The sequence below is a fragment of the Salmo trutta genome, chromosome 3, assembly GCF_901001165.1.
Source record: "Salmo trutta chromosome 3, fSalTru1.1, whole genome shotgun sequence".
Classification (NCBI taxonomy): domain Eukaryota; kingdom Metazoa; phylum Chordata; class Actinopteri; order Salmoniformes; family Salmonidae; genus Salmo; species Salmo trutta.
Genome location: NC_042959.1, coordinates 53,267,528 through 53,290,375, shown reverse-complemented (window position 1 = coordinate 53,290,375; position 22,848 = coordinate 53,267,528). Strand labels below are relative to the sequence as shown.

Here is a 22,848-nt window from a genome sequence, read left to right as displayed (position 1 = left end):
TCTCAAAGCTGTACATTGTATGAGGATGATGGATGGCAGCCATTTTGTGGATGGCAGCCATTCACTGTGATCGCCACACAATGGCGATCACAGTGAATGCACCAAATCACAATAGAACAGTAACACAGCCCTAATGCTGCTAAGTGGCACAGCCAGTGTTGGCCTGGCAGATAATAACACACCATGGGCCCATTCACACCGATAAGCCAACAAGCCCACAATGGGTTCAAGGGATCTGTAATATCAGCTGTGCTAATCCATCACTAAGGCTAGAAAGCTAATTAGTGTTGGAGCTCTGGTGAATGCAGGGTCAGTGTTAGCTAATGTTGAAATAGCACTTTCATGGTACCAAGACTAACAGTACAGAAGCATTGTGTTGTTGGTGAGTCAGAGACCTGTGTGAGGTTGGGTGTCCCACCGCCTTCCCCTTCAGCTGTGTGTGTGTGTGTGTGTGTTTGTGTGAGAGATAAATTATTGCAGTGCCCGAAATTACACTTAAGGTGATTTTCTGTTTGTACGCATGTGTGTCTTGTACAATGTCTACAATGTCTGAAGGTGACTTTCTTCCTCTTGCTAGGAGGTGTGTACGAGACCTCTCTATCTCTGTGTGTGCAGCGACGGTGTAGAGAGGCAGCTGTCAACGCCGCCGTGTGTCCTCCGCCTTAACAATAGGCCTGAGTGGCAGGAGGGAGCTGGTGATGATGACTGAGCTTGAAAGCCATCGCCGCAATGCAGTAGCAGTGGCAGCCAGTGGCCTGTGCCACACTCTCCCTCTCTTCCCTGGCCTATAGGGGGGGCAGAGCTCTGCTGGGGGAGCTGTCCGTGGTGCTGATCCTCAATCTACCCTAGCACTCAATGTATCACTCTGTGCTTCACAAATGGTACCCTACTTCCTGTATAATGCACTTATTTTGACCAGGGCCTATAGGGCTTTGGTCATAGGGCTCTGGTCAAAAGTAGTGCACTAAATACGGAATAGGGTGCCATTCGGGACGCAGCCTCAATCTCTATATCTGTATTTCTGTCGTTAAGTTAGCCACCAAGGCTATCGCAGCCACAGTCAGCATCACATCCCAGGGACTGGCCGGAATGCAATAGCCCAGCCACAGAGGAAATCACATAGGGTGTGATAAATGCTTTATCTTTTAATGTTGTGAGAGATTGTTCCTGGTGAATTGAGTCAGTCTGACACGGCCTGAAAAATACATCTACAGGCCTTTTATTACTAATACAGTGGGAGAATATTAAAACGCCAACCCAAGGTCTGAAATAGAAGATCTGACAAAATAAATTATTTGCAATTTTAAAATAAATGGTTGCCGATGGCAACTGTATAAAACATCCACACTCACAAAAAAAATGCTATAGTTGAGGAGGTATTCACAAATGGCTTGTGAATTCTGCCATGATACCCCTTCCATATTTCAAATTAGGCATTTTACAAATGCTGGCTTATTGGCTACGGATCCCATGATGAAACTTACAGTAGATTACTGTAGTACTCATAAACATCGCTGATGTTTATTTTTCATCCATGCGTAATTGAGTGAGTTTATTACGATATGAATTCTGTCGTGCCGGCTTGCATCCAATGGTGGTCTGTTATAATTCTGCCAACCCTGAGTGCTGTTGCTAACCAAAATTGAATCTGTTTACTGTACCCAAGAGGCCCACGGAAACAGTAGTGGAGACTCACATGGGAGGCAGTTAGAGAGAGAGAGAGAGAGAGAGAGAGAGAGAGAGAGAGAGAGAGAGAGAGAGAGAGAGAGAGAGAGAAGGGAGAGAGAGTGTCAGAGAGAGAGAGAGAGAGAAGGGAGAGAGAGTGTCAGAGAGAGAGAGCGAGAGAGAAGGGAGAGAGAGAGAGAGAGAGAGGGAAAGAGAGAGAGAGTGTCAGAGAGAGAGAGAGAGAGAGAGAGAGAGAAGGGAGAAAGAGTGTCAGAGAGAGAGAGAGAGAGAGAGAGAGGGAGAGAGAGGTAGGAGGAGCCTTCCAGACAGCTGAGCTCCACCTGATTCAAAAGAGAAAATAGGATGTGGGGAGGGGAGAGGAGAAGAGAGAGTGATGAGAGGAGGGAGTCCACAATCTGTGAGCTACAGCACGGTGACAGAGCTGACTGAGGCTTCAGGGCTATGGAGGAGTGTGTGTGTGTGTGTGTGTGTGGGGGGGGGGGGGGGGGGTGCTATTAATAGCCATGTTTCCCTTTCTGCGAGAGCGCACAGGGCTTTTTTGAGTGAGCCAGGGGCAGAGGATCCTTCATAGAGTAGAGAGCATTGTTCCAGTTGATTTACTTGACCACCACCATTACAGTCAAAATGCTACTGCTCTCACAAATTCTGTCCCCTCGTAAAAAAGCAGTAAATCTATCATGGTGTCATTAATGTTTCTTTGCAAAAGCTAAAAAGCTTCCTACTTTGCTGTACATTGTTAAAATGGTGATGTTGCGCCTTTGCTAAAAACACTAAACATAGGACATTCTGTTCCCTCACAAAATATCCTAAATGCTAATATAATACTGCCAATGCTAAGATCGTTTTCGAATACACTACTACATCCATCATGCATCACTAAATGCTAACATGACTCTACCTTTGCTAAAAAGCCCTACATCTTCCATTGCTAATATGCTAACACACTGCCTTAACAGTCCCTTAAATGCTAACTATGTTCCTCCTTCCTTTGCTGAGTAAAACAGACACAGCTCTGCTCTGCTGTCATGGTCCAGCCCTTTTTTACTCATCCCTCTCTCCCATCTGTCCCACCCTTCTGTTGATATACTAAGCAGTTGGTGCCACGTTTATCGAAAGGCCAAGGAGACACCGGGAGAGAAAGGTTCTCTTTACCCTCAGGGCTACCAGCCGAGCTATCTGAAAACAAGAGACAAGCACACAATGAAAAGACCAAAGGGGACAATGTGAATTTTCCCAAGGTTATGGCTATGTTAACATCCACCTTGAAAACGTGAGAAAGAGAAAAGGCACCATGACTAACGGTTTAAATATAACCACATTGTCAACAAGACACAATGAGTCTTGATATTGCTTGTCAGTTTAAATGAAGGGTATCTGCTCAGCTGTGTTAAATCTGTCTGACAGTGAAATCTTACAGCTTCATCTCCAGAAATCTCTTGCTGAGCGGCAGACAGTACCACTGTAAAATGGCACCCAAAGATTCTACCATTTGCGTTCTATACAGAGAAATGTAACGATGCATCTGTAGCTATGTACCTTTCTGTCTTTCATGAAAAAAAATGGATGTTCCAAGCAGAGTGTCACGATTTCCAATTGACTAATGTGGATCCTTACTGCTGCTGGATGGGTGCAGCAGGGGTGAATATATTATGGTCATTATCATACACACACACACACGCACACGCACACGCGCACGCGCACACACACGCACACACTGTGTGGTTCCGCCAGAGTGCATCAGGTAAAAGAGACTGGCTCTCTGACAACACTAACAGCGGTATATTCTGCCTACTAATACAAGGCAGGGAGGAGGGAACAGCGAGGACACTAGGACCCCTGGGCGGCACAGTGGCATACATGAGAGAAGCACTCCAGCACGAGTCAGGCATGTTGTGTAACAGGGGAGAGACCAAGGGCCTTGTTTCCATACTGGCTCCCCCAACACAGCATGTACAGAGACCCAGTGAGGGACAAAGAGACAGAGAAAGAGAGAGAGAGAGAGAGAGAGAGAGCGAGAGAGAGAGAAAGAGAGAAAGAGAGAGATATACACATGCAAGCCAGTTGTCAGCCAGAGACCACACACATGCCGTTCACACAGACACAAACACAAGCATATATGTCTGCCAGAGCACATGTGGGGGAGTGTCACTGCTGGGAGTCCATACCTACACATCCATTACATACGAAAGTATGCACACATACCATATGTAGACTAGAAAATAACCCACACATGCATGACTGGATGTCAAATGAGTCATCTCTATGTCAGTGTTATGTGGATGATCAGACACTGAATAAATCTAAATATGAGCGAAAACTGCCATTGACAAAATAATCAATATGGATCAGTATGACTTTTGGCCGAACAACAAGAGAGAAGAACGTAATGGTGATGGAGAGAGATTGTTTGAATCCATTCTCAATCCTGCTGCGCTATAAAAACATGGTACCCCTTTTAACATGCCATTCAATACGCTGACCTCACTCCCCACATCAAACAAAAAGCAACAAGACAAACAAAATGAATCGATAAAAACATGCACAACACAGCATGCCAGTAAAATGGAGAATGAGTGGAATGTGTTAGGACCATAGCCCTCGTTCATTGTGTCCTTGCTGAATGGCCAAAGACAGATGGCGTGTTAGGCATGGAATCTGACTGGACATTGTCCCCCAGGAAGTGAAATGGTCACATGAGTAACTTCGCACAGCACACACCATTCTCTTAATGGGCCTATGCTATGGTCTCCAGTGTGCAGTATATGCTGCTATAAAACACCTGAACCAAAGCATGAAAAGGATTTGGCTTGGATTTCAGAGATGGTTTGAGAATTAAAGGGGGCGTTCAGTAGTTACATGGGCAGTGAATCCTAAAGGCCTTTAGATACTGTAAACCCATATAAAGTGTGTTAAAATAATAAGAGTATGGGGAAAACGTGGCATAGGAAACATTTTATATTAAAGGGATACTTATGGATTTTGGCAATGAGGCCCTTTATCTACAGTCGTGGGCAAAAGTTTTGAGAATGACACAAATATTAAATTCCACAAAGTTTGCTGCTTCAGTGTCTTTAGATATTTTTGTCAGTTGTTACGATGGAATATTGAAGTATAATTACAAGCATTTCATAAGTGTCAAAGGCTTTTATTGACAATTACATGAAGTTGATGCAAAGAGTCAATATTTGCAGTGTTGACCCTTCTTTTTCAAGACCTCTTCAATCTGCCCTGGCATGCTGTCAATTAACTTCTGGGCCACATCCTGACTGATGGCAGCCCATTCTTGCATAATCAATGCTTGGCGTTTGTCAGAATTTGTGCGTTTTTGTTTGTCCACCCACCTCTTGAGGATTGACCACAAGTTCTCAATGGGATTAAGGTCTGGGGAGTTTCCTGGCCATGGACCCAAAATATCGATGTTTTGTTCCCCGAGCCACTTAGTTATCACTTTTGCCTTATGGCAAGGTGCTCCATCATGCTGGAAAAGGCATTGTTCATCACCAAACTGTTCCTGGATGGGGTGGGAGAAGTTGCTCTCGAAGGATGTGTTGGTACCATTCTTTATTCATGGTTGTTCTTAGGCAAAATTGTGAGTGAGCCCACTCCCTTGGCTGAGAAGCAACCCCACACATGAATGGTCTCAGGATGCTTTACTGTTGGCATGACACAGGACTGATGGTAGCACTCACCTTGTCTTCTCCGGACAAACTTTTTTCCGGATGCCCACAAACAATCGGAAAGGGGTTCATCAGAGAAAATGACTTTAACCCAGTCCTCAGCAGTCCAATCCCTGTACCTTTTGCAGAATATCAGTCTGTCCCTGATGTTTTTCCTGGAGAGAAGTGGCTTCTTTGCTGCCCTTCTTAACACCAGGCCATCCTCCAAAAGTCTTCGCCTCACTGTGCATGCAGATGCACTCACACCTGCTTGCCGCCATTCCTGAGCAAGCTCTGTACTGGTGGTGCCCTGATCCCGCAGCTGAATCAACTTTAGGAGACGGTCCTGACACTTACTGGACCTTCTTGGGCACCCTGAAGCCTTCCACAACAATTGAACTGCTCTCCTTGAAGTTCTTGATGATCCGATAAATGGTTGATTTAGGTGCAATCTTACTGGCAACAATATCCTTGCCTGTGAAGCCCTTTTTGTGCAAAGCAATGATGACGGCACGTGTTTCCTTGCAGGTAACCATGATTGATAGAGGAAGAACAATGATTCCAAGCACCACCCTCCTTTTGAAGCTTCCAGTCTGTTATTCGAACTCAATCAGCATGACAGAGTGATCTCCAGCCTTGTCCTCATCAACACTCACACCTGTGTTAACAAGAGAATCACTGACATGATGTCAGCTGGTCCTTTTGTGGCAGGGATGAAATGCAGTGGAAATGTTTTTTGGGGATTCAGTTCATTTGCATGGCAAAGAAGGACTTTGCAATGAATTGCAATTCATCTGATCACTCCTCATAACATTATGGAGTATATGCAAACTGCCATCATACAAACTGAGGCAGCAATATTTGTGTCATTCACGTCAGATGAACTTGTGGATACCATTTTTATGTCTCGGTGTCCAGTATTACATTTTTTTAACCTTTATTTAACTAGGCAAGCCAGTTAAGAACAAATTCTTATTTACAATGACGGCCTACCCCGGCCAAACTCGGACGACGTTGGGCCAATTGTGCGCCACCCTATGGGACTCCCAATCCCGGCCGGATGTGATACAGCCTGGAATCGAACCAGGGACTGCAGTGACACCTCTTGCACTGAGATGCAGTGCCTTAGACCGCTGCGCCACTAGGGAGCCCAGTATGAAGGACGTTAGAGGTAGTTTCTCGAGCCAATGCTAACTAGCGTTAGTGCAATGATTGGAAGTCTATGGGTATCTACTAGCATGCATGCCTCATTGTCAAAATCCCGTATCCCTTGAATAGGCTTCCTCTTTGAACTCAAGCTTGCTTTTGTAGGGAATAAAGAGATGCAGACAAAAACTGATAAAGAGAGTGAGAGGGAAAAAGAGAGTGAGAGGACTAAATAGAGTGAGAGGACTAAAGAGAGTGAGAGGACTAAAGAGAGTGAGAGGGCTAAAGAGAGTGAGAGGGAAAAAGAGAGTGAGAGGGGAAAAGAGAGTGAGAGGGCTAAATAGAGTGAGGGCTAAATGGAATGAGAGGGCTAAATAGAGTGAGGGCTAAATAGAATGAGAGGGCTAAATAGAGTGAGGGCTAAATAGAATGAGAGGGCTAAATAGAGTGAGAGGGCAAGAGAGTGAGAGTGCTAAATAGAGTGAGAGGGATACATAGAGTGAGAGGGCTAAAGAGAGTGAGAGGGCTAAAGAGAGTGAGAGGACAAAATAGAGTGAGAGGGAAAAAGAGAGTGAGAAGGCTAAATAGAGTGAGAGGGATAAATAGAGTGAGGGCTAAATAGAGTGAGTGCTAAATAGAGTGAGGGCTAAATAGAATGAGAGGGCTAAATAGAGTGAGGGCTAAATAGAATGAGAGAGCTAAATAGAGTGAGAGGGCTAAATAGAGTGAGGGCTAAATAGAATGAGAGGGCTAAATAGAGTGAGAGGGCAAGAGAGTGAGAGTGCTAAATAGAGTGAGAGGGAAAAAGAGAGTGAGAGGGATAAAGAGTGAGAGGGCTAAAAAGAGTGAGAGGGAAAAAAGAGAGTGAGAGGGATAAATAGAGTGAGAGTGCCAAATAGAGTGAGAGGGAAAAAGAGAGTGAGAGGGCTAAAGAGTGAGAGGGCTAAAGAGAGTGAGAGGGAAAAAGAGAGTGAGAGGGCTAAAGAGTGAGAGGGCTAAAGAGAGTGAGAGGGAAAAAGAGAGTGCCAAATAGAGTGAGAGGGAAAAAGAGAGTGAGAGGGAGAAATAGAGTGAGAGGGAAAAAGAGAGTGAGAGGGAAAAAGAGAGTGAGAGGGATAAATAGAGTGAGAGGGAAAAAGAGAGTGAGAGGGCTAAAGAGTGAGAGGGCTAAAGAGAGTGAGAAGGAAAAATAGAGTGAGAGGACTAAATAGAGTGAGAGGACTACAGAGCGAATAAACAAGGAGGGAAAGAGGGATAAGGGAACCGGAATAGAGAGAGTGTAATACAGTTAGAAAAATCGACAGCAGGCTGGCCTTTAGAACCATCTTACCCAGCATGCCCTTGCTTTCCTCTGACAGACACATGTCCTTCTCTGCGCTGGGCAGCACAAAGCCCACCACGAAGATCTCCACACCGTCCGCCATCAGCGCCAGCCCCAGCACAAAGTACAGCGTCCACTGGAACTTCCCATGGCCACACTCCTGCAGGATCGTCTCGTACTGCTGGGCCAACTCCTCCTGATCCTTCCTCCTCTCCGCCTCGAACTGGGCCAGGTCCCTGATCTGAGCTTGGGGGGCAATCCCGTCCACCGGAACCGTTTTGCCGGACTCTGCCCGGGGGATTCCCTGGTACTCGCCCTCGTAGATCTCATCGTCTTCGTCGTGACCTTCCGTGGAGTCGCTGTGGCCGCCCTCGTCGTCGTTGGCCCGGCTGTCGTTGCGGTAGTAGCCGTCACCATCTTGGCTCTGCTGCACGGGGTAGTCGTCATCATCGTCCTCTTCCTCGAAGCGCTTGTATGAGCGCTTAGTGTACTCGTCGGCCATTTTGTCCACGCTGCGGCCCACCTTCTTGCCCGCCTGCTTCTTCACCACCTTGGCGATGTCTTTGGCGCCGCGGATGAAGTCCTGCCGTCCGTCTCGTCCATAGCCGTCGTCCATCTTGGCTCTGGCGGTGAGGTTGGTTGGTGCTAGGAATGGGAGATATCAGGAGTGGCACAAGAGCATGGGTGTGAACTGGGGATCTCTGTGGATCTGGAATTCAGCGCCACGGACAGCTCTTTTATCAGCTACAGCCAGAATATTTTCCTCCAAATTGAGACCTGGAATGAAAGAGAGGATCGTGTTAGAATGGCACCTCCAACACTGTAAAGAATCTACGCAGCATCAACTGTCCATCACAGTTCTCATTCATTCTCACTCCAACTTTCAATCAAAAAATACAAACTATGGTGTTTCCATACTGTTGCAATTTTCATAAGAGTATCCACCTGCGTCTGTACATGACAGATGGCCGGTGGCACCTTAATTGGGAGGACGGGCTCATAGTAATGGCTTGAACGGAATAAATGGAATGGTATCGAACACATCAAACACGTGTTTGTACCATTCCATTCACTCCATTCCAGCCATTATTATGATCCGTCCTGCTTCCTGTACTGCACATGCCACAGAAAGCCAAACTCAAGTGAAGTCAATAACCGCATGGAGGTTCTCAATACCTGTATTCATGATTCTCAACAAATGGCCTTATTCCTATGGCTGAACCCAGTCAGCCCACCTTATCTGACCCAATGTAATGTCCTTAATAAGTGGACATGACAGCTTCAAGTAGAAAACGACAGAAGAGCTCTTGTTCTAACTCAGTGGCCTGCATTGATTGAGCACCAGGTATCTCATAGCTCTCTCCCAGCCCATCCACAGGTCACAGCATGGCATTTCCAATGGCTCTCGGCTTGAATCAAACCTTCAAGGGAACATACTGCGACACTGACGGCCCAGTTAGGAACACTGCAATTACATTTGTTCCCAGGAAGTCTATAAAGAGACATTGTTACTTCCTGTCTGACAATCTGGAGAATGGGGTGATATAAGCCTATATGTCCAGCAGATGAATGCATTAATATGATGAGCTACTGCAGGCAATTAGGTAACACTACCAGTTTATTTTGGGAGATAGCTTAGTCCTTCAGCTATATCACTTTAAAAATCATCTTGTGGTATTCAGTGAACTGATGTGGCGTGGCAATAATGTTTTCTTAGTTTTTCTAGTATGGTCCAGTATGTGTCTAATGAGTGTCTAGTGTGGTCTAATATGTGTCTAGTGTGGTCTAGTATGTGTCTAGTGAGTGTCTAGTGAGTGTCTAGTATGTGTCTAATGTGTGTCTAGTGAGTGTCTAGTGAGTGTCTAGTGAGGTCTAGTGTGGTCTAGTATGTGTCTAGTGTGGTCTAGTATGTGTCTAGTGAGGTCTAGTGTGGTCTAGTATGTGTCTAGTGTGGTCTAGTATGTGTCTAATGAGTGTCTAGTGAGTGTCTAGTGAGTGTCTAGTGTGGTCTAGTGTGGTCTAGTATGTGTCTAATGAGTGTCTAGTGTGGTCTAGTGTGGTCTAGTATGTGTCTAATGAGTGTCTAGTGAGTGTCTAGTGTGTGCCTAGTATGTGTCTAATGAGTGTCTAGTGAGTGTCTAGTGTGTGTCTAGTGAGTGTCTAGTGAGTGTCCAGTGTGTGTCTAGTGAGTGTCTAGTGTGGTCTAGTGTGTGTCTAGTGTGTGTCTATTGAGTGCCTTGTGTGTCTATTGAGTGTCAGGTGAGTGTCTAGTGTGTGTCTATTGAGTGTCTAGTGTGTGTCTATTGAGTGTCTAGTGAGTGTCTAGTGTGTGTCTAGTGAGTGTCTAGTGTGTGTCTAGTGAGTGTCTAGTGTGCGTCTAGTGTGCATCTAGTGTGTGTCTACTGTGTGTCTACTGTGTGTCTATTGAGTGTCTAGTGTGTGTCTAGTGAGTGTCTAGTGTGTGTCTATTGAGTGTCTATTGAGTGTCTAGTGAGTGTCTAGTGAGTGTCTAGTGAGTGTCTAGTGTGGTCTAGTATGTGTCTAGTGAGTGTCTAGTGTGTGTCGAGTGAGTGTCTAGTGTGTGTCTAGTGAGTGTCTAGTGAGTGTCTAGTGAGTGTCTAGTATGTGTCTAGTGTGGTCTAGTATGTGTCTAATGAGTGTCTAGTGAGTGTCTAGTGAGTGTCTAGTGAGGTCTAGTGTGGTCTAGTATGTGTCTAATGAGTGTCTAGTATGTGTCAGGTGTGTGTCTATTGAGTGTCTAGTGTGTGTCTAGTGAGTGTCTAGTGTGTGTCTATTGAGTGTCTAGTGAGTGTCTAGTGAGTGTCTAGTGAGTGTCTAGTGTGGTCTAGTATGTGTCTAGTGAGTATCTAGTGTGTGCCTAGTATGTGTCTAATGAGTGTCTAGTGAGTGTCTAGTGTGTGCCTAGTGAGTGTCTAGTGAGTGTCTAGTGAGTGTCCAGTGTGTGTCTAGTGAGTGTCTAGTGTGGTCTAGTGTGTGTCTAGTATGTGTCTAGTGAGTGTCTAGTGTGTGTCTAGTGTGTGTCTATTGAGTGCCTTGTGTGTCTATTGAGTGTCAGGTGAGTGTCTAGTGTGTGTCTATTGAGTGTCTAGTGTGTGTCTAGTGAGTGTCTAGTGTGTGTCTAGTGTGTGTCTATTGAGTGTCTAGTATGTGTCTAATGAGTGTCTAGTGAGTGTCTAGTGTGTGCCTAGTATGTGTCTAATGAGTGTCTAGTGAGTGTCTAGTGTGTGCCTAGTGAGTGTCCAGTGTGTGTCTAGTGAGTGTCTAGTGTGTGTCTAGTGTGTGTCTATTGAGTGCCTTGTGTGTCTATTGAGTGTCAGGTGAGTGTCTAGTGCGTGTCTAGTGTGTGTCTATTGAGTGTCTAGTGTGTGTCTAGTGAGTGTCTAGTGTGTGTCTATTGAGTGTCTATTGAGTGTCTAGTGAGTGTCTAGTGTGTGTCTAGTGAGTGCCTTGTGTGTCTATTGAGTGTCAGGTGAGTGTCTAGTGTGTGTCTAGTGTGTGTCTATTGAGTGTCTAGTGTGTGTCTATTTAGTGTCTAGTGTGTGTCTAGTGTGTGTCTAGTGTGTGTCTAGTGAGTGTCTATTGAGTGTCTAGTGAGTGTCTAGCGAGTGTCTAGTGAGGTCTAGTGTGGTCTAGTGTGGTCTAGTATGTGTCTAATGAGTGTCTAGTGAGTATCTGGTGTGTGCCTAGTGTGTGTCTAGTATGTGTCAGGTGAGTGTCTAGTGAGTATCTAGTGAGTGTCTAGTGTGGTCTAGTGGGTGTCTAGTGTGTGTCTAGTGTGTGTCTAGTGAGTGTCTAGTGTGGTCTAGTGGGTGTCTAGTGTGTGTCTATTGAGTGTCAGGTGAGTGTCTAGTGAGTGTCTAGTGTGGTCTAGTGTGGTCTAGTGAGTGTCTGGTGAGTGTCTGGTGTGTGTCTATTGTGTGTCTAGTGTTCACATCAAGGATCAAGGATCCTTGGAGGATTATATCACCTCCACCCTACCTGATACCCAAGACCCACTCCAATTTGCTTACCGCCCCAATAGGTCCACAGACGACGCAATCGCCATCACACTGCACACTCCCCTATCCCATCTGGACAAGAGGAATACCTATGTAAGAATGCTGTTCGTTGACTACAGCTCAGCATTCAACACCATAGTACCCTCCAAACTCGTCATTAAGCTCGAGACCCTGGGTCTCGACCCCACCCTGTGCAACTGGGTCCTGGACTTTCTGACGGGCCGCCCCCAGCTGGTGAGGGTAGGAAACAACATCTCCATTCCGCTGATCCTCAACACTGGGGCCCCACTTGGGGTCACTTAGAAATGTCCTTGTTTTTGAAAGAAAAGCACATTTTTTGTCCATTAAAAGGACATCAAATTGATCGGAAATACAGTGTAGACATTGTTAATGTTGTAAATGACTATTGTAGCTGGAAACAGCAGATTTTTTATGGATTATCTACATAGGCGTACAGAAGCCCATTATCAGCAACCATCACTCCTGTGTTCCAATGACCAGTTGGATTAGCTAACACAACGTGCCATTAGAAAACCCTTTTGCAATTATGTTAGCACAGCTGAAAACTGTTGTTCTGATTAAAGAAGCAAGAAAACTGGCCTTCTTTAGACTAGTTGAGTATCTGGAGCATCAGCATTTGTGGGTTCGATTACAGGATTAAAATGGCCAGAAACAAAGAACTTTCTTCTGAAACTCTTCAGTATATTCTTGTTCTGAGAAATGAAGGCCATTCCATGTGAGAAATTGCCAAGAAACTGAAGATCTCGTACAACGCTGTGTACTACTCCCTTCACAGAACAGCGCAAACTGGCTCTAACCAGAATAGAAAGAGGAGTGGGAGGCCCCGGTACACAACTGAGCAAGAGGACAAGTACATTTGAATGTCTTGTTCGAGAAACAGACACCTCACAAGTCCTCAACTGGCAGCTTCATTAAATAGTACCCGCAAAACACCAGTCTCAACGTCAACAGTGAAGAGGCAACTCTGGGATGTTGGCCTTCTACCTGGTACCTAAAAGGCACACACGTAACTACCAAGTCAACTGTGTAACAGGCTACTATTACAGCCTTACTAAACTGACTACTTCCTGTACTGTATTAGGAGTGTCCTGGTTAAGTAGCATGAGATCAGATGGGATAGAAACTGGAGGAGATGAGAGGGGGGAGGAGAGGATGGAGGGCTGGGGAGCAGCTCACACAACAGACTGGCAGAGATCACTGAACCCAAAGGTCTTCTGGGAAGACTGGGTTTCCAAGAAACACTCATTTAGACTGAAAATGAACCCCGGAAACAACAGCACCTATATCAGTCATCTATGACCTCTGTCTTTTCTACCAAGTCAAGGAGCAGTAATGTGCCACACATATAAAGGTCACTTTGGTGATGTCTATGCGTTGAGAATAATATTAATACAATGGATGAATACAATGGATGGAAATGATGAAATTCATATGAATATGACATATTATCCCAGCTTTGTGTCGTACGTATGACCAGTTCCTCCAAACATACACTGTATTAAAATCAAACCAAATCAAATGTTATTTGTCACATGCGCTGAATAGAACAGGTGTAGACCTTATAGTGAAATGCTTACTTACAAGCCCTTCACCAACAATGCAGTTTTAAGAAAATACCTAAAAAAAAGTAAGAGATGAAATTACCAATAATTAAAGAGCAGCAGTAAAATAACAATAGCGTGGCTATATACAGGGGGGTACCAGCCATTTGATTAGATGTTCAGGAGTCTTATGGCTTGGGGGTAGAATCTGTTTAGAAGCCTCTTGGACCTAGACTTGGCGCTCTGGTACCGCTTGCCATGCGGTACCAGAGAGAACAGTCTATGACTAGGGTGGCTGGAGTCTTCCTCTGACACCGCCTGGTATAGAGGTCCTGGATGGCAGGACGCTTGGCTGCGGTGATGTACTGGGCCGTATGCACTACCCTCTGTAGTGCCTTGCGGTCGGAGGCCGAGCAGTTGCCATACCAGGCAGTGATGCAACCCGTCAGGATGCTGTCGATGGTGCAGCTGTAAAACCTTTTGAAGATCTGAGGACCCATGCCAAATCTTTTTCTCCTGAGGGGGAATAGGTTTTGTCGTGCCCACTTCACGACTGTCTTGGTGTGCTTGGACCATGTTAGTTTTTGGTGATGTGGACGCCAAGGAACTTGAAGCTCTCAACCTGCTCCACTACAGCCCCGTCGATGTGAATGGGGGCGTGCTCGGTCCTCCTTTTCCTGTAGTCCACAATCATCTCCTTTGTCTTGATCACATTGAGGGAGAGGTTGTTGTCCTGGCACTACACGGTCAGGTCTCTGACCTCCTCCCTATAGGCTGTCTCATCGTTGTCGGTGATCAGGCCTACCACTGTTGTGTCATCGGCAAACTTAATGATGATGTTGGAGTCGTGCCTGGCCGTGCAGTCATGAGTGAACAGGGAGTACAGGAGGGGACTGAGCACGCACCCCTGAGGGGCCCCTGTGTTGAGGATCAGCGTGGCGGATGTGTTGTTACCTACCCTTGCCACCTAGGGGTGGCTCGTCAGGAAGTCCAGGATCCAGTTGCAGAGGGAGGTGTTTAGTCCCAGGGTCCTTACCTTAGTGATGATCTTTGAGGGCACGATGGTGTTGAACGCTGAGCTGTAGTCAATGAATAGCATTCTCACATACAGGTGTTCCTTTTGCCCAGGTGTGAAAGGACAGTGTGCCATGCAATAGAGATTTCATAATCTGTAGATCTGTATGCAAATTGGAGTGGGTCTAGGGTTTCTGGGATAATGGTGTTGATGTGAGCCATGACCAGCCTTTCAAAGCATTTCATGGCTACAGATGTGAGTGCTACGGGTTGGTAGTCATTTAGGCAGGTTAACTTAGTGTTCTTGGGCACAGGGACTATGGTGGTCTGCTTGAAACATGTTGGTACTACAGACTCAGACAGGGAGAGGTTGAAAATGTCATGAAGACACTTGCCAGTTGGTCAGCGCATGCTGGTAATCCATCTGGCCCTGCGGCCTTGTGAATGTTGACCTGTTTAAAGGTCTTACTCACATCGGCTGCGGACAGTGTGATCACACAGTCCAGAACAGCTGATGCTCTCATGCATGTGTCAGTGTTACTTGCCTCGAAGCGAACATTGAAGTTATTTAGCTCATCTGGTAGGCTCTTGTAACTGGGAAGCTCTTGGCCGTGCTTCCCTTTGTAGTCTATAAACGTTTGCAAGCCCTGCCACATCCGATGAGCGTCGGAGCCGGTGTAGTACGATTCGATCTTAGTCCTGTATTGATGTTCTGTCACGTCCTGACCAGCAGAGGGAGTGATTGTATTATAATTTGGTCAGGACGTGGCAGAAGGGTATTTGTTTTGTATGGTTGGGGATGTGTGTGTTATGAAAGGGGTGTTTGGTTTATGTAGTCTGGGGTTTGAGTATATGTTCTAGTGTTGGTTTTCTATGGTTTTCTAGTCTGTCTATTTCTGTGTGGTTTGTGTGGCTCCCGATCAGGAACAGCTGTACGTCGTTGTTCCTGATTGGGAGTCATATATTAGATGCTTGTTTTCACCTGGGGATTTTGTGGGTAGTTGTCTTTAGCACTGCTGTTGTGAGTATAGCCTGTTAAACTGTCTTTTGTCATTCTTCGTTTTGTTATTTTTTCTGTGCTCTCTGTGTTTAATAAATATTCAAGATGAGCATCCACATTCCTGCTGCGTTTTGGTCATTACAACCCAACGACACCGTGACATGTTTTGCCTGTTTGATGGTTCATCGGAGAGCATAGCGGGATTTCTTATAAGCTTCCGGGTTAGAGTCCCGCTCCTTGAAAGCTGCAGCTCTACCCTTTAGCTCAGTGCGAATGTTGCCTGTAATCCATGGCTTCTGGTTGGGGTATGTACGTACAGTCACTGTGGGGACGTTATCACCGATTAACTTATTGATGAAGCCAGTGAGTGAATTGGTGTACTCCTCAATGCCATCGGATGAATCCCGGAACATATTCCAGTCTGTGCTAGCAAAACAGTCCTGTAGTTTAGCATCTGCTTCATCTGACCACTTTTCAATAGACAGAGTCACTGGTGCTTCCTGCTTTAATTTTTGCTTGTAAGCAGGAATCAGGAGGATAAAATTATGGTCAGATTTGCCAAATGGAGGGCGAGGGAGAGCTTCGTATGTGTCTCTGTGTGTGGAGTAAAAGGTGGTAAAGGAGTAAAGGTCCATCTGGTTGCACATTTAACATGCTGATAGAAATGAGGTAAAACTGATTTAAGTTTCCCTGCATTAAAGTCCCCAGCCACTAGGAGTGCCACCTCTGGATAAGCGTTTTCCTGTTTTCTTATGGCGGTAAACAGCTCATTGAGTGCGGTTTTAGAGCCAGCATCGGTCTGTGGTGGTATGTAGACAGCTACGAAAAATACAGATGAAAACTCTCTAGGTAGATAGTGTGGTCTACATCTTATCATGAGATACTCTACCTCAGGCAAGCAAAACCTCGAGGCTTCCATAGATATCGTGCACCAGCTGTTGTTTACAAATATACATAGGAATTCACCCCGTGTCTTACCAGAGGCTGCTGTTCAATCCTGCCGATTAGAGTGTATAACACGCCAGCTGTATGTTATTAATGTCGTCGTTCAGCCACGACTCTGTCAAACATAAGATATTACAGTTTTTGATGTCCCGTTGGTAGGATATACGTGCTTTCAGTTCGTCCCATTTATTTTCCAGCGATTGAACGTTGGATAACAGTACAGATGGCAAAGGCAGATTAGCCACCCATCGCTTGATCCTCACAAGGCACCCCAAACTCTTTCCGCGGAATCTCATTTTGTTTCTCCTGCGAATGACGAGGATGAGGGCCTGTTCGGATGTTTGGAGTATATCCTTCCCGTCCGACTCAAGGCTGGAATGGGCTACAAGACCATCGCCAAGCAGCTTGGTGAGAAGGTGACAACATTTGGTGCGATTATTCACAAATGGAAAAAACACAAAAGAACTGTCAATATCCTTCGGCCTGGGGCTCCATGCAAGATCTCACCTCGTGGAGTTGCAATGATCATGAGAACGGTGAGGAATCAGCCCAGAACTACACGGGAGGATCTTGTCAATGATCTCAAGGCAGCTGGGACACCAAGAAAACAATTGGTAACACACTACGCCGTGAAGGACAGAAATCCTGCAGCGCCCGCAAGGTCCCCCTGCTCAAGAATACATATACATGCCCGTCTGAAGTTTGCCAATGAACATCTGAATGATTCAGAGGACAACTGGTGAAAGTGTTGTGGTCAGATGAGACCAAAATGGAGCTCTTTGGCATCAACTCAACTCGCCGTGTTTGGAGGAGGAGGAATGCTGCCTATGACCCCAAGAACACCATCTCCACCGTCAAACATGGAGGTGGAAAAATTATGCTTTGGGGGTGTTTTTCTGCTAAGGGGACAGGACAACTTCACCGCATCATTTGACGGGGCCATGTACTGTCAAATCTTGGGTGAGAACCTCCTTCCCTCAGCCAGGGCATTGAAAATGGGTCGTGGATGGGTATTCCAACATGACAATGACCCAAAACACACGGCCAAGGCAACAAAGGAGTGGCTCAAGAAGAAGCACATTAAGAAGCACAAACCTAGCCAGTCCCCAGACCTTAATCCCATAGAAAATCTGTGGAGGGAGCTGAAGGTTCGAGTTGCCAAACGTCAGCCTCGAAACCTTAATGACTTGGAGAAGATCTGCAAAGAGGAGTGGGACAAAATCCCTCCTGAGATGTGTGCAAACCTGGTGGCCAACTACAAGAAACGTCTGACCTCTGTGATTGCCAACAAGGGTTTTGCCACCAAGTACTAAGTCATGTTTTGCAGAGGGGTCAAATACTTATTTCCCTCATTAAAATGCAAATCATTTTATAACATTTTTGACATGCGTTTTTCTAGATATTTTTGTTGTTATTCTGTCTCTCACTGTTCATATAAACCTACCATTAAAATTATAGACTGATAATTTCTTTGTAAGTGGGCAAACGTACAAAATCAGCCGGGGATCAAATACTTTTTTCCCCCACTGTATAGGCCAGTATATTGTATGTGGATTTGCTTCATCCACTTCACACGGTAACGTGTGCATTAGGTGCCACCAGAGTGGTCATAGAAACCTGATTTCCATATAAATGGTAGTGAGTGAGATGGCCCCTACTAGCCCTTGAAATCCATGCCTTTGAGTCAGACACTATCTGCTAGCTACAGATGTAGGATCTTAATCTGATCACTCTTTTGTTGCTGAGAATGTTCCTGCACAGCAAGAAATGCAAACTTGTAGTGTATTTGAGTTTTAAAAAGGCTTCTAAAGTTTGTAATTTCCACTTTGAAATTTCAGACTTGATTTGCCCTTACGAAAAATGTATCAACCCCTACAAAAATGTCCATTAAATATAATCCACATAATAATTCACATTTCCTGTTGCTGTAGGATGACTTTCCTGCTGTAGCAAACTGGCTCAAATTAAGATCCTACATCTGTATGGCTCGAGAATCCTGAAGCCATTGCATTTAAAACAGGGTCCATTGTACCACAAGCATCTTTCATGCAAGATAAAGCGCAAGAGAGACAATCTTCCATTCCTACTGTACAGAGCTTGTTGTGCAGGTGGGAATATGAATTCTAGTAAAGCCAAAAGGCAGAAATACTTGAAAAACATAAGGAGGTAAATATGAAAAGGAAATCCTCCTGTAGGACCTTTGGCAGGTGAACAAGAGCAGACGTACAGTATGCATAAAACATGAGGCTTGCAGTAACAAGCAGGTTTCCCAGGAAGGGAACAACCTTGTGGTTGCATTACACATGGAGTTAGTGCGTAAAGAGGCGGAAGCTCAATAATAGTTCTATATGCTGATTTGTATGCCAGCAGCCTCTCTAAGAAAACAACATGGAATACATTGAATCATTGCATACTTTGACAACAGTATATTCATTGGAAATAAGATTGGAAATGTGGGCTGAGAGGGAATCCAATGAATCCATGTTGATATGAATTATTTTCAAAGAAGAGAAAACTATATCATTTGAAACAGACAGACAATGTATCAGAATATGTTGCCATGCAAAAAAACGTTTGTCCCTGTGCCTGCCTGTATTGGTGGAGGAGTTTCCTGCCTTAAAATCATTAGTGGTTAATGGGCCATAGTTTACAAGGATCCTTACACAGAATGACTCTGTTGGGAGCTGTCTGCTTTGGTAAGACATCTCAATCTAGCAACCAGAGGACATATTTCATGTGTAGTCAGAGAAGATGAATGAGACCCTCCCACAGGACATATTTAGTTATATGTTTGGATAAGAAAACGTGACACTAAAACAGAAGAGTAAAAGCTGTATTAAACCTCCCCCACCTCCTGAAATATAGTTACTCCTTACTCCCTAAAGATCTAACCTCTGCTCCTGATCTTTAATAGTTTAAGAGGGCTATTACTCACCTACCCCATTCTAGAGACCCTGGTGTACCTTACTTTAATGGTCCACTGAGCTAGGCTATTCTGTAAAATAGCTGCTCCAAAACCAAAAGCATATTGTATCATCTCTTAGCAATCCAAGATCTTCAGGGCACATAAAAACGCCCACCTCTGCTCTTGGTCTAGAAATCTTGATCTTCACACATCGCCTCAATCAATCTTCTATCCCTCTTGGAGACACCAGCCGATTGGCTGGCTGGCCGTCCTTTGTCTCCATGGTCACGACTTTCACACCAGGAGCCACTCACTACTCCATCTAAATGCAATGAGCTAGCCGTCAACATCAGATTACCCTTTTACCATCCCCACTACTGATAGATATGAGTAGGTACAGATATGCTCTTTAGCCTGGAATAATAAACCATTCTCTATTTGAGAGTTATGCTGCAGCAAGTATGTGGCTGTTAGTACTAAAAGAACTTGAACTAATCTGTGAGTCATGATGTGGACATTTGGCCACAACAAGACAGCAAATCCTTTTGGAAATATGCAACAACAAAGGGCTTAATATACGGGATAAACAGCAAGAAAGTCGATATGATAACAATGTAATGAGTTATTCCAAAGTAAAGCACATCTCCTATTGGGCCTGACATCTTTAATGAAGTGTAAATTGATAATAAATTAGGTGTCCAAAGGGAGCCGGACAAAAACCCTAGCTGTCGTTTGCCAGTGATGAAAGACTTAATTATTTAAACCTATTTCCTTCTAGTGAGCTGAGAGGATGGCAGGGGTCAGTGGAGCTCCTCTCTACACCACACACAATACCGGAACAGAGCAGCAGCTTGCTCACAACAAAAGAGAGCAGAGAGAAACAGGAAATAACCTACCCTGAAGCTAAGATAACGCTAGCTAGCATGTTAAAACTGAGGCAGTGCACTAAAGCGGAACAGCCTTTTGCTCTGGCTGAAGCTACTGTATTTGCTTAACTTAACAGGCCCTACCACGGCTAAAATACAGCTACTAAATTTTGACTCGAGCAGGGCTAGGCAACTGTCAACAGCTGAAATTGTGTGGGTCAATTTCCAATCAAATCATTGCTAATGCTAACAGGAGTAACCATTTGCTAAATGTGATACAACACTGCCCATTTCCACCCTAAAACCATTGTGCTAATAGTAATGGAGGAATATATGCTGAGGTTAAAGACAACAACAAGTTCAGACAGTTCTGTGCCAGAAGGATACGTCACCGTGGCTTAAAACAACTGTAGCTTAGTGCTAATGCTACCAAGGCTATTAATCCAGCCAAGAAAGTTTATGAGAGTGGGAAAACTATGTATGTTGAAAGAGAATACTAGAGACATATGCCCAACTTTATGTCATGTGGTATAGGCCCAACTTTATATCATGCGGTATAGGCCCAACTTTATGTCATGCAGTATAAGGTGTGAGACAATCAATAAAAGTCACAAGTCATTGAAAACAGATACAATGGAGTAGGCCCTATAACTCAATATAAGGCTTGTTTGCACAGTACAGTTGTCTGGCTGGCTGTCCAAAAGCTTTCTTTGTTTAATCACAGCACATGAGACCCTACATACCTTTTGGTGTATAAATTCGTACAGTAAGCTGTATCGATCTTTGTGCACAGTGTCTCCCTCTGTTCAAACAGTGGAGTAAAGGAGGGAATATGATGTTTCCGTTTCAGTAGACTCTCTCTGACTCCTCTGTTTACAGTTCACTAGAGCACAGACTGTCAGTCACTCTGCCAAGGACAAGAGTCAAGATCCCATTACAAAATGGCATGAGTGGCTTGGGGAGTCTGTCAGTAAAAGCTAACTGTTGTCATATATCCTACTAGTAAGAAAACCCTTCCTCAGAAAACCCACAACTGTGCTGAATAGGGACACTTCAATTTAGCCTTTGGCCACACTTGGATAAGCTAGGTGAATGTGCATATAAATCGCTCATTTAGATCCACTTCAAACAGATCTCCATTTGACAATGTGGGGTATATATCCACCAAAGAGAGTAATGCAAGTGATAAAGGAGTGACATTTTATTCAGCGGAGGCTTTAGAAACGTTTAGCAGGAGACAGGGTTGCCGGGGAAGTCAGCCAGTAATGGAATAAGAAGATAGATGACAGTAGGACTAAAAACACCAAACAGATAGATAGTGCACTGTGTAGACAGGAGGTCTCTGCTCTACCACTCAAATCATATCCTCCTGACTAAACTGTGGTTTGATGAAATCCCACAGATTCTGTTTGTGGTTGGACAACTCAATTTACTTCCACGAGAGCATAGTTTGCCTCAACAATATAGTATTGTTTGGCTGTCCAATACAGTAGTCTGGCGAGTGCTTACATGAACTAGCTAATCAGGAAGATTATCCATAATGCTCTGGATGGAGTTTACAGTAAAGTATTATTTGAGGACAGAAGAGTGAATGAGATTGGCTCTTCATGGATGTTTTGATCTACAGAGTTTTGGTGACAGGGTACAAACAGTAGGGCTTTAGCATTGTGTCAAGGTTAAATCTCTCTAGGGATGCATATACAGTTGAAGTCGGAAGTTTACATACACTTGGAGTCATTAAAACTCATTTTTCAAACACTCCACAAATTTCTTGTTAACAAACTATAGCTTTGACAAGTCGGTTAGGACATCTACTTTGTGCATGACACAAGTCATTTTTCCCAAAATTGTTTACAGACAGATTATTTCACTTATAATTCACTGTATCACTATTCCAGCGGGTCAGAAGTTCACATGCACTAAATTGACTGTGCCTATAAACAGCTTGGAAAATTCAAAGAATTTGATGTCATGGCTTTAGAAGTTTCTGATAGGCTAATTGACATCATTTGAGTCAATTGGAGGTGTACCTGTGGATGTATTTCAAGGCCTACCTTCAAACTCAGTGCCTCTTTGCTTGACATCATGGGAAAATCAAAAGAAATCAGCCAAGACCTCAGAAAAAAATTTGTAGACCTCCACAAGTCTGGTTCATCCTTGGGAGCAATTTCCAAACGCCTGAAGGTACCACGTTCATCTATACAAACAATTGTACGCAAGCATAAACACCATGGGACCAGAGATTAATGTACTGTGGTGTGAAAAGTGCAAATCAATCCCAGAACAACAGCAAGGATCTTGTGAAGATGCTGGAGAAAACAGGTACAAAAGTATCTATATCCACAGTAAAACGAGTCCGATATCGAAATAACCTGAAAGGCCGTTCAGCAAAAAAGAAGCCACTGCTCCAAAACCGCCATAAAAAAGCCAGACTACGGTTTGCAACTGCACATGGGGACAAAGATCGTACTTTTTGGAGAAATATCTTCTGGTCTGATGAAACAAAAATAGAACTGTTTGGCCATAATGACCATCGTTACGTTTGGAGGAAAAAGGGGGAGGCTTGCAAGCCGAAGAACACCATTCCAACTGTGAAACATGGGGTTGGCAGCATCATGTTGTGGGGGTGATTTGCTGCAGGAGGGACTGGTGCACTTCACAAAATAGATGACATCATGAGGAAGTAAAATTTTGTGGCTATATTAAAGCAACATCTCAAGACATCAGT

The 22,848-nt window shown here is 44.6% G+C and overlaps 1 protein-coding gene across 1 annotated transcript in view; it reads right to left on the bottom strand.

Annotated features, from left to right (window-relative positions):
- The window catches only part of LOC115178475 (synaptic vesicle glycoprotein 2A-like), a 53,784-nt gene that overhangs the window by 19,493 nt on the left and 11,443 nt on the right, over window positions 1-22,848 (bottom strand). Inside the window, exon 2 of the mRNA XM_029739684.1 lies at window positions 7,819-8,586. Coding sequence (XP_029595544.1) covers window positions 7,819-8,425 — 607 coding nt within the window. The 5' untranslated portion in view covers window positions 8,426-8,586. The remainder of the gene's footprint in view (window positions 1-7,818; window positions 8,587-22,848) is intronic.